Below are 12,285 nucleotides of genomic sequence, written 5' to 3'. Positions count from 1 at the left end.
GCACGATCCCCAGCTGCCACCAGCCCCAGTGTGGGATCCGGGCCTGCTGTGTCTTGGGCGGGGTGGGTGGGGCAGGTGGCAGCATGATCTGAGCAGCTGCCTGCCCCAGCACAGGCCTGCTGAGTGCGGCCTGGGGCATGAGGCAGCACGATCTCCAGCTGCCGCCCGCCCCAGTGTGGGATCCAGGCCTGCAGTGTGCAGGGCTGGGTGGGCAGTGCAACTTCTTACTCCGAGAAGTGGCCTGGGGGCTGGGAGGCGGCTCCTCTGACTACAGTGCCGGAGTCCAGCTGCTCCACCAGGAAAGAAGCAGAGAAAGGCTGGAGCCTCCCTCAAGTTGACCCGAAACCCCCACTCACACCAGGCAGGCCGCTGGGCCTGTGCGCGGAGGACTAACTTCCAAGCCCAGCTGGTGGCCCTGCCGCAGCCATGGAACTCCTGGGTGCAGGCCCCAGCGGGACGCAGGATGGCGGCGGGGGCACCATGAGTCCTGGGCTCCTCGCCTGCCTTCCACGGCCTCCTCCTCCCCAGCGCCCAGAGCAGCGGACCCACCGAGGGCACTCCCCACTGGCCGAGGGGGTGAATGGAGCGGCAGGGACTCCCAGGTGAAGGGTCGCCCTGGGGAGGAGTCCCAACACCTCCACACCCTGCTCCTGGAGCGCTGCCCAGGCCCTGAGCACAGCGTGGAGCCGCGCATGGCATGCCTGGAGGGGCGGACGCACGTGCGCCTGGTGCAGCAGGATTTGCTGGGGAGCCGCCTGCCTTCCCAGGCGGGCCTCAGGCCCAGCGTCCAACCGGGAAGGGCCACAGTGTGGCCACCAGGCCCTGAAGGCTGCCCTGAAAGCCACACAAAGACAACCTGCTGCTGGAGGGCAGGCATGGGGTGCTCCGGGAAGATGCCAGAGGTAGGGAAGGAAGGTCATGGAAGGGAACAATTGCAAGGGAGATCCCGAAGGTTCTGAAAGCAGAGGACTAGCTCCTTGCAGACCTGAACTCCGTGTGGGCATCTTTCTCGGCCCTGTGGAAGCGGTGCGAGACACAGGAGGAGGTGATGGACCGGGGCTGTGCCCAAGGAAGACTCGGAGGAAGCAACGTGTGGACAGGGCCAGGCCGAGTAGGCAGGCCCGTGCGAAGCCTGCTGGAGCGCAGCCAGACCCCAAGGGGACCACTAAGCCAGGCCCCAGGGAGAAGCGAGCAGATGCCACTCCACTCGCTGGAGAAGACCATTGAGCAGAAAACTAAAGAAACCGATTTTACATCATTTCCCAGGTGGAGAACAGTTGGCATGTAAGCCCCTGACCAGTGCCCAGCCTCTCCTCTGTCTGTCTATCTCACTCTTAGGTACCATGTTCTTTGTTCTTTTTGTTTTTTGTTTTTCTTTTTTTTAAAAAAATATATTTCTTTATTGATTTCAGAGAGAAAGGGAGAAGGGGAGAGAGAGAGAAACATCAATGATGATAATCATTGATTGGCTGCCTCCAGCAGGTGTCCTACTGGGGATTGAGCCTGCACCCCAGGCATGTGCCCTTGGCCAGAATTGAACCTGGGACCCTTCAGTCCACAGGCCAACGCTCTATCCACTGAGCCAAACCAGCTAGGGCTCTTTGTTCTCTCTTAACTGCAACTCATTTTTAAACTAGATTGCTTTTAAAAGAAGACTAAATAAAGTTTCCCTTAAGTTATTTAGGCGGTGCTGGGGCTGCTGGAGCTCCTGGGAGCCGGATTAGAGACACAAAAACGCAGGGAAGCCCGGCACCCAGCAGCCCCAAGCCACGCTGAGGCGGTGTTGGGGCTGCTGGGGGCTTGATTGGAGACACAAACTAGCAGGCCCGGCACCCAGCAACCCCAAGGCCCACTACCTTGGTGCTGGGGCTGCTGGGGGCCGGATCAGAGACACAAACCCGCAGGAGGGGGCCGGCATCCAGCAGCCCCAAAGCGCACCACCTCGGCACAGGGGCTGCTGAGGGCAGGATCAGAGACACAAACCCTGCAAGCCCTGCACAGGATGGGTGCTCCCCGGCAGGCGAAGTGTTTTCCCTCTGACCCTGCTCTCCCTGGGGTCTGGCATGGAGGGCGCTCTCCCAGGGAACCCGGAAATCCGCCTCTGGGGCGACTGCGCAGCAGCCATGCCTGGCGAGCCAAGGAGAGGGTGACCTACCCGTGCGGATGTGTACCCTGGCGGAGGCCACGCAGCTGCCATAGTTGAAGTCGTCCTTGATGTAGGAGTTGGGATAGCGGGGATCAGAGTCGGCCAGGTTGGCAATGGAACCCCAGCTCCCCACCGAATGACTAGAGCACACGGTCCTCAGTCACTTCCTGAGCAGCAATCAGCCCCAACTGGGGATCAAATCCGAAACCTAAGTAGGTGCCCTGGCAGAATGGAACCCAAACCTTTGCTGTAGCAGAGGAGCTCAGACCCACAGCAGGGGCCAGGGCAGCTGGAGAGTGCAGCAGCGGTGGTGGGAGCCTTCGCGGCAGCACTAAGGAGCAGCAAGCAGGTGGGCGGTAAGGAGGGAGGGGTCCCGGATTGGGAGAGGGCACAGGCCGGGCTAAGGCACCCCTCCCCCATCCCCAGTGCACGAATTTCGTGCACGGGGCCTCTAGTATATAAATAATAACTTAACATTCCATGCTTTGCTTTATTCTTAAGGCTCAGCTTCAAGAAGCATTTTACTGAAATGATCTAATTGATTGTCATAAAATACTGTTGAGGCAGAAAGGACATTCCCTCCATTTTGAAGATGATCAAAATGAAGTCCCAGAAACTTTTGGTATTTGATTAAGTATCCATCAGCAACTTAATAGCAGAAGGCAAGCAGATGGAATGAAATCCTGGGTCTACGGCTTCTCATTCCAACTGCCATTGTGGGCCTTTCTAGGTTCTCTTGTGCCTTAGTTAACCTGTATGTAATACAGGTAGAGTCTTTTTGGTAATCAAAAAGACTCTACCTGTCTAATAATAATAATTATTATTATTCATCCCAAGATTGTGATGAATAGTAATAGTTAAAATGATTGGTACTTTTTGATAGTATAGGGTGTTCCTTAAATAACAAGCAATATCATATATTAGTGTTGGTTCACTAGACCTTATTCCCTCTCTTGCAAAGAGAGTAAACATTCACTTAGAATTACGAAGGCTTAGCACATGCTGAGCAAGTGACTAAGAGCAAAGGATTTGACTTCTTCATGTACACGGTACATATGGGCTGTCAGCATTTCACAAGTAAGTAGACTTCAGAGTTAAGGGTAGTTTTCCAGTATCTGCAAGTCAATGATAGAGGGATGCCCACTTGCCATGTGCACCTGGTATTCTTGCTTTGTGGCAATAAACAGCTTTGGATGGGCAACTGACTCAAAGTAGTCCTTATTGCCCCGATGTTCCCAGAAGAAGAGGAGGTTGGTCTCATCTGTGATGATTTTGGGTGTCTCAGGCAACTCCTAGGATAAGGAGGACAGAGTTGTTAGAGAATAAGATGCTAGAACAAGAATCAAAGTTCAATCCCTTTGGCATGTAGCCTTAGTGAGAAACATAGCACTTTAGGATTCTGACTCTGTAATATTATGTAGGTTCTTCATTCATTTGTTCATTCAGCAAGCATTTATTACATGCCTATTAGATGTATGGCCTCATCTATTCATAATAGTTGATCTCCTTAGTTAACTGGAGAGAAATCCAAATTAGTCATGAAGATTGCCAATGACACCAGTGTCTCCCTGTATCCTGGCAGGTGGGGTCAAACGTCATTCTTGTCCTGCCTCCAACACAAGCATAAGACATTTTGCATCAAATCTAAGCACTAGCAATTCTAAGACCTCTAAAAATTTTGACCTCTAAGCGTGTAAATCACACTTTTGGGAAAACAATGTATAATGTAGAAATGTTTATGTCTGTATTTGAATAAACAATTGAAGGTTGAAAAAATATCAAAACACACACACACACACACACACACACACACACCACTACACAGGTATATTAGCAGCTGAATCATTTCTATAAAATTGCTGATGATTGTGATCTCTTTAAACTGTATCTTTCTTGTGGTTATGAATAGAATTTAACAATACTTTCATGAAAAAGTAAAATTCAAATTCTAACTTGAGATACTTCTCTACTCTTTTTAATCTAAAGCAGTGGTTCTCAACCTTCCTAATGCTGCGACCATTTAATACAGCGCTTCATGTTGTGGTGACCCCCAACCATAAAATTATTTTCGTTGCTACTTCATAACTGTAATTTTGCTACTGTTATGAATCATAATGTAAATATCTGATATGCAGGATGTATTTTCATTGTTACAAATTGAACATAATTAAAGCATAGTGATTAATCACAAAACCAATATGTAATTATATATGTGTTTTCCGATGGTCCTAGGCGACCCCTGTGAAAGGGTTGTTCGACCCCCAGAGGGGTCACGACCCACGGGTTGAGAACTGCTGATCTAAAGGACCTAAATATTCTTTTTGAGGTTTCCTTGGGATTTTTAATGTCAATAAAGATTTTATTTCCCAAACCTATTCCTTTCCTAATTTTTCTCATCTCAATAAGTGGAGTTTCTCCTCTTGCTCTTTTTGATTCTGTCTTCAAAATGTAATGAGATTCTGTCTACTGCTTTCCACCTGTCTCAGCACTTCCCACCCCATGACTATTGTTATTGCCTCTTATTTGGGCTGTCTGCTTCCTCTGTTGCCTTCCTTCTGATCTATTCTCCATTTTAGAAAATATAAATGAATTCCCTTTAATGGCTTTTTATTGTTCCTCAGATGAAATCCAAATGCAAGGCTCCACCAATACCAGCCTCTGCCTTTCTTCCCTCCTCCTCTTGGTGCCCAGCTCCTAGAGTGTCCTGATCTTTGAAGCTAGCCTTTAAGCTCTTAAAGATCTAGGGCCTGGGATCAGTCAGACCCCTCTGTTTACAATGCCCTTCTCCCCTTCCCCCACCTTATATGATGGCATGCTCCCCCGCTCCCATCAGCAGCTCTCATCTTACAGGGAGCTCTATTCTTGCCTCTCTATCTAAAGAGAACTCCCACTTTTCTTTATCTCGGTACCTTGTCCATTTGCTTTATAGCATCTTGCACGTTGTGCTGGTTGCTTGGTTTGTTTATTGACTGTGCCCCCCAGGAGACTAAGTTCTACAAGGTTAGGGACTTTGGTGTACCACTGTCTACACCGCTATTGGCACTATGCTTGACAGACAGAAGGCTGTCAGCAAATAATGCTTATGGAATGACTTCATGAATGAAGCTACTGACACCATTTTCCTTTAACTTGATCCAGGTAGAGAAACACATGCACCACATAAATTCTAGTGGGGGTGGGGGTGGGATTATACATTTACTGAATAAGAGTCACCTACTTATCAGTGGAGAAAACTCTAAGACTAAAGTAGGCATCTGTGTATTTGTGGGGGAAGGTGGTAGTGGATGGGATGATGGGTAATGTGGGCACCAATGAAGAGAGAGAGGCACTAGAGTCAGAAGGCCAGGGTTTGAGTGTTGGCTCCAGCTTTCTGCCTTGTGCCTGCTGGCACATGATTAATCCTCTCTGATCTCAGTTGACTTGTTTGAGTTTCTTGGAGGCAGGCCCATCATCCTAATGTCTAAATAATGTAAGCCAGACAGTAGATGTCAGTAAGGATCAAAGGTGGCTTGAATAAATGGATGTCCTGGGATGGGAGGTGAACAGGATCAGGCAGAGAAAGAAAAAAAGAAGGAAGAAGGCAATTTATCTCTTATACACTCTTGCACCTTCATTTTACTCTCCCACAGATTCTGCCTAGAATTGCCTCTGGGGATGGGTGAGAAGCAGGATGGGGTCAGATGAGCAGGTGGGGACTGTGGTAGGAAGAGAAGAGGACTGTGCACCCTGCCAGGGGTGTCTGCCTTTTGGAGTCATTGACAAATGTATGAGAAGGTAAGTAGAGACAGAGGACAACTGACCTTTAGCAATACGGATTCGCCTTCATTTTGTGCACTCAGAAACAGTCGCGTGTCTGAGATTCTCAGAGTCACAGGAAGTTTAAGGTCATCTGACTTATAAGCATCCATGTCAAATCTCACTGTGGAGAGAAAAACCAAAAAGAAAGTAAACCTATGGTATTTGTATAGAATCAAGTGTTTATGTAGATACTCTGTATGTGCCTGTGTGTGTGTATTAGGTCCCTGACTATGGTGTAAGTGCCAGAAATGGAATCTGGCACACTGTTGTGTCCTTTACAATGTCTGCCATATTTACTAGGCAGATTGATAATTGGTTAATATTCTTAGAATCTTCTAAGTTTAATGAATGCTTGGGGGCTGAGTATTTATTAAATCTCTTGTAATTACATTAGTGGGATAAGACACTGTAATGTGAGGTTATGAGTTCATAATGAACTAAGATGGAGGGGTTTAGGGAGGCTGATACCCATGTTGCTAGTGTTAATGACAAGCAGTTAAATTTTTCTTAAGAACAAAGCCTAATAAGAGTTGTAAAATTATATATGCCTAGGAACCTAGGAGTCCCACTTTTGGGATATGCTCTTCTAAAGAAATAACCTCATAGGAAAAAATATACATAAACAAAGATATTTGCAACAGAATTACTTAGAGCAAACCCGAAACACACTCTCTCTCTCTCTCTCTCTCTCTCTCTCTATAACCTCATAGGAAAAAATATACATAAACAAAGATATTTGCAACAGAATTACTTAGAGCAAACCCGAAACACACTCTCTCTCTCTCTCTCTCTCTCTCTCTCTCTCTCTCTCTATATATATATATATATATGTATATGGTCAATATATAGGAAAATTGGTGAAAATAGAACACAAATGATTTGTAACTGTCGTAGAGTGGGAAGCATGCTAGCTGAAGTCCAATCAGAGAGAGCCCTGCTGGTTACTGCAGAGGATCTTCTGTGGATCTTGGGAAATAATTTTGTATATGATGACATATCCTGAAGCTAACCATGTACACCATGGAAATGGTGTGATAAAACTTCTTAGACACTAAGTTTCATTCTTCAGAATATATTTGCATCTTATTGGATGTTTTGCCTCCAATTAGGTTATATGATTGAGATAATGGTTCTTTCTAATTTGGTGTTATTTGTAAGTTTGCTTGGCAGGCTTCCTAATGAGGCGTGATGGCTCCTCATTGGTTCTGGATAAATCGGGGTGAGTCATTTAACATTGTTGAGACTCAGTTTCCTCATCTTTAAAAGGAGGATAAGACTGAGAGAGCCAAAGGAGAGACTCCATCAGAAAGCTGCACATTGCCCTTAGTGCTCTCAAGGACAGCACACCTGCTTGGGAGGCTCCCAGATTTGGTTGAGGCTCTTGTCTTTGCCGGGAGTTTTAACTGGGGTGATATGCATCCTTCTGTTCTAGAAAAATTGTGCAAAGCCAGGAGTCTGGAGAGGTGTATTCTTTGAAAGTAGAAAGCTTGAAAGAAATACAGAAATAAGAGGAGGGAGGATGACCGAGTTGTCTGTTTACCTGCTTGTTCCATATTATTTAATGCGGCGGCCATGAGGAAGTGACCCGATGTGTCTCGAATGATACTTTGATGGAGGTTGTCATTCAGGATGAAATGCCTTTTGATGACCATCATGAAGGGGTACTTCACGTTGCCCTGGAGGCTGTAAGGTACTGACGTGGGCTGGAGGATTTCTACAATCATTAGCACAAGCTGAGATTAGTGTCTGGGTGCAAACACATGACATGTCTGCTCTAATACAAGCACAGAAATGAGGAAACAGAGAAGTAGAATCACCCAGCAGTAGCAGAGTGGACTCTAGGATCATTTCTTTTTAAACTTTGATGCCTCAATATTTTTTTTTAAAAAAGAGATTATTGGTGCAATGTCCTCATTTTTGGTTGTTTGGAGATTTCTAAGTAACCAGGAAAAATCTAGCATCGCATCTATATTTTCAACCGAATGCACTCTGCATAAAGAAATAAATACGTTAAGAATTTTGTATGTTACTGAGGGAGCAGGTCTAAATGTCTGTCCCCCTCTGAGCTGTGATGTAAATCAGTAGCTTCACAAATTTTCATGGCTCTGCATAATTCTACTTCTTGGAGTCTCTTCTAAGGGTGTAAATGGTAATAGAAATGATGGTTTATTGATATGGATGTTTGTTGTTGCGTTATTTATATTGGTGAAACATTGCACTCTAAAATGTCCTTGATATATTGCTACATGAAAAAAACACCTAGATATAAAATTGTGTACAGTGTGATCCTAACATGGTCATGTGTGTGTAAGTATATAGAAACGACTTATCGTAATACTGGCAGTGGTAAACTCTTAGTGGTAGTATGAGTAATTTTTATTTCTTTCTTACATTTTCTTCTACTTCTTAATTTTCTAGGTGAACATGTATTAGTGTTTAGCTGTTACCTTAAACATATTTGGTTTTTGTTTTGCATAGAGGGTTGTAGAATAGAGGCATGGGAAAAAAATCATGGCTTTTATGGTTAGAACTGAATTTGGTTTAAGGCTTTCCCATTTACACATTGTGTGACTTTGGGCAGGTGACTATCTCACTGAGCCTAGTTTCCTCATCTGTAAAATGAGAGTGTAGAGTTATTGCGAAGTGTAGAGATAATGCAGCCATTAATAAAGTGGTATTGTTGGTAGCATTAATAAAGGCAGTAGCAGCAGTAGTAATAGTAAGAATAACAACAACAGCAATAGCTGATATTTACTAGGTATTTTCTATGTGCCAGGCATTCTTCTAGTCAAGAAGCTTGCAAGTATTGATGCATTTAATCCTCACAATGAGTAGGGGCTCTGATGATCTCCATTTACAGTAGAGGAAACTGGAGCACAGAGGGGTTAAGTTATTTGACCAAGGAGGCATAGTTAGCATGTGGAGGAACGCACCTTGTAAGCTGATACCCACTAACAGTGTATAAATGCTTTCTGCCAAAGGCCTGAAAGTCACATGACCTTTACAATATGGCCATGAAATGAGCATGTGAGCAAATATTTTAGACACAGGCCACTGCTGCTTCCTGCCCGCTGGAGAAGGATATCATTTAATCTTCCTTCCTTATAGTTTTCAGACTAGTGCCTGGTTGCCTTCTTGTTACTCTGGCTTTAGGTTTTATTTGCCCCCATACTCTATTGTCCCTACATTTGCTTAAAAATGGAAAACAAGGATATTATTGAACTTGACTCCCTACCTTCTTCTGGATCATTGGCAATGGTTTCCACGTCATCATTGGTAATGAACTGATTGAAACTCAACCGTCTCTTCTTCAGAATCTTCCCATTGGCCGCCACCACCACCACACTCTCCTTGTAGGTAAGCTGGGATGTCTTAGAGGTCCCAGCGGTACTCAGAGATAGGAATTGGCCCATGCAGTTCTTGGGAAGTGGGTCGTAGCTTGCATCATAGAAGGATTTCTGTGAGAAAGGGAAGTAGAACCTGAGAGGCTGCCCACGGCCATAGAATGAGAGTCCTTTCAGCAGGAGTTTTATTCCACAGACTCAGTGAGAAGGAACTGCATTTTGGCCTTGGCTAACCCATGTTTCATCAGTCTTCCCCTCTCCCTCCCGCCTCCCTTCCTCGCAGGATTTCCCTGAAAGGACATGACCTCTTGGTTGGTTATTGTCATCCATCGGCCAACTAAAAAAATGAGTTGTAATGAAACAGGTTTACAAATGAGACCTTTGTGAGTGATGGCCCTCCATTTAGGTCTCTCTCAGGAAGTAAGACTTTTACTGGTAGGGCGCAAAGAGTCTAGAAATAGTCCTCTGAGAACAGCTTTTAGAGCCCGTACCTAATACACACAGACGGTCTCCTAGCAAAATCACACAGGTGGTGTGTGGCCTGCTTTCTCCACCTCAGTCAGCTTCATGGGCTGTTACATTGCAGGGCTCTCGCTAATTTCTGGAGCTGGAGTCAGAGAGGATGGCCCCAACATATCTCTTTAGGAGACAGATCCCAAAGGGGCTGTCTCAGGATGGCATAACATTTTGACGAAACCTGGCCAAGAGTCTCCAGTTCTTGGGGTTCTAGATATATTTCTGCTCTGTTCTGGTAAATTCTAGTGACCATGAAGAAGGCCATCAACTCTCAGTGCACAGAGGCAGATACATGTCTCTGGACCTCTTGTGAGGGTATGACAGAAGCATCTAGGATTCAAGCCATTGTGGTTCTCTTCTGGTGGAGAAAACACTAGTGTCAGAATAGCAATCCCGTAAGAATCAGTCATTGGCTTACCTGACTCAGAGAGAGTTGGTCAATTTCAGAACTGTATTCTTCATTTTCACTGTCAAACAAGATGATAAGAATGTAATTGTTTGTTATATCATTACAGTCACTGGGCAATGGATTTTAATGACTACATTATCTTTGGGTAACACACATACTCACACACACACACACACACACACACCCACACACACACACACCCACACACACACACACCCACACACACACACACCCACACACACACACACACACACACACACACAGTCACTACTGTCATTTTAGAAAATGAAAGACTTCTATAACAGACATCCACACAGTGATTTGTCCCTCACTAATTTGCAATTACTGTAGTAATCATTAGGGCAGGCTTTGAACTTTACCTGGGTTTTATCAACAAAAACAGAGCTTGACTAACAAATTGAAGAGTTGTAATTAAATTTCAGAGAGAAATGTTAAGCTTCTCAAGAGAAAAGAAATACTTTGGAAGCACCTCACTTTAATTTTAGCCAAATAGGTGTTACACCCTGCTTTAATGTATTCACTAAAATGGATCTAGTCATTTATAATTGGCAACACATCCAAACAACATCTGGATGGCCTAGTGTGTGTTAGTGCATATTAACAGGTAATGGGAGCACCGTGCTAGCTTAAGGCTCTATAATTTTACCTTTTACTCATTTATGTTTCTCCTATGTCTGGATGAGGTTGGACTGTGTGTAAGCACTCATGTGCTCAGACTGCTGTGGAGTCATTTCCCCTTCCAGATTGAGATCAAGAAGTTTTCTGAGAATGGTTTCCCTCTCTGACAGTCCATTAAAGCCGATCACTGTCAGACATGTGACCCCAGCTGAGACTGTGTCTGAGTAGATGTTGAAATTCACTAGGACTCAGCAGGCCTTAAAAATAATTTTTCTATCATAGCTGTCTCCCTGTCAATGTCATCTCAGCTTAACATGCTGGCTGCTTAGTTGCCCTGGGTCTTTGCTGAAGCTGCCGTGACTTTGGAGCTAGGACACATCTCTTCAGTGTCTGTCAGTCTGGCCCCATGCTAGTCACTGTAACCCCTAGCTGAATTCTAACGTGCCTTGATCCCCTCATCGAATCACAAGAGAATGTATTTCCTACCTGTAGCAGCTCTTCAGGTCTTCAAAGAGGTCAGGGACCTGAGCCATCTTGACTTCTGAAACAGAGAACACCAGGGGCTGTCAGCCCAGCCCGTTCCTGAGCCAGATGCCTTCATAGGGAACCACCTCCGCTGTGTGCTTCTTGAGAAACGTAATGCATGACTTAGCCCACACTCAGCATCTTCCCCATTCTTCTTTTGACTCCCTTAAATGATTTGCATTGCATCTGCCTCCTCTACTAGATTGTAAATTTCTTTTAGAATCTTAGTATCCCTTATGTGTCCAACTCAATGCATGTACAGAGGCATTCAGCGAACTTTGGATAAGTTAAAAACACACATACACCACAAGAATGAGGCATTTATCTTACACAGATGCAAGAGAGAGACAGAGTTTGTGGGAGCAGAGTTCCCTAGAGGGAAGGTTGGCCCTTAAGTGAAACCAGTTCCTCTGTCTTTCAGTTCTCCACTGGGAGAATCATTTTCTAAAATCTGACTGTGATTCTCACTCACACTTCAAATCAGGAAAGGACAAGAAAGGAAGGAAAAGGCTTTCGCATCACAGAAGGCAGTTTGAGAGATGACAGTCAAGGATACAAAGAAAAAAATATTTTAAAAGCCAAAGATGTGATGAGGACAATACCTTAGCTACTCAGGTGCCAGTGCAGTGACTCCCTCTCTGGCTGGAGACTTAGTCTGAGTCCCGTGCCTTTGCCTTTGTCTTCTGTGGAGTAGGCGTGGCCATGGGTACGTCACAGGGAATTCACAAGGAAGAATTTTGCCTTGTATGCTTTTATGTTCGTTCACCCTCACATGGCAGACTATAAACTTGATAATGCTGTTTGCAGAGATTGCCAGAGTTCATGACTTGCTTTGTGTATTTATTGCTCTGCTCTAAACAAGTATAAACACATAGTCTTAGAAAAAAAAAAGGAAGAAAACATAGGAT

General features: G+C 45.1%; 1 protein-coding gene across 2 annotated transcripts; it reads right to left on the bottom strand.

Annotated features, from left to right (window-relative positions):
* Positions 1–2,585: 2,585 nt before the first annotated feature.
* IL1A (interleukin 1, alpha) lies at positions 2,586–12,063 on the bottom strand. 2 transcript variants are annotated; one of them, XM_005881814.2, is made up of 7 exons: positions 11,980–12,063; positions 11,339–11,393; positions 10,223–10,271; positions 9,180–9,402; positions 7,485–7,658; positions 5,947–6,065; positions 2,586–3,438 (listed from the first exon to the last, which is right to left on the bottom strand). In XM_005881814.2, exons 2-7 carry the CDS (start codon positions 11,383–11,385, stop codon positions 3,241–3,243), a joined length of 810 nt encoding a protein of 269 aa, XP_005881876.1. In that variant the 5' UTR covers positions 11,386–11,393; positions 11,980–12,063; the 3' UTR covers positions 2,586–3,240. The 2 variants fall into 2 exon arrangements, with proteins under 2 accessions (XP_005881876.1, XP_014385143.1); XM_014529657.1 differs by having other exon boundaries at positions 11,339–11,415; positions 11,980–12,014.
* Positions 12,064–12,285: the final 222 nt, after the last annotated feature.

The sequence above is a fragment of the Myotis brandtii genome, unplaced genomic scaffold (genome assembly GCF_000412655.1).
Source record: "Myotis brandtii unplaced genomic scaffold, ASM41265v1 scaffold690, whole genome shotgun sequence".
In the NCBI taxonomy this organism is placed as follows: domain Eukaryota; kingdom Metazoa; phylum Chordata; class Mammalia; order Chiroptera; family Vespertilionidae; genus Myotis; species Myotis brandtii.
The sequence above is the reverse complement of the archived record's forward strand: the minus strand, read 5'-3'. Positions and strand labels throughout refer to the sequence as shown.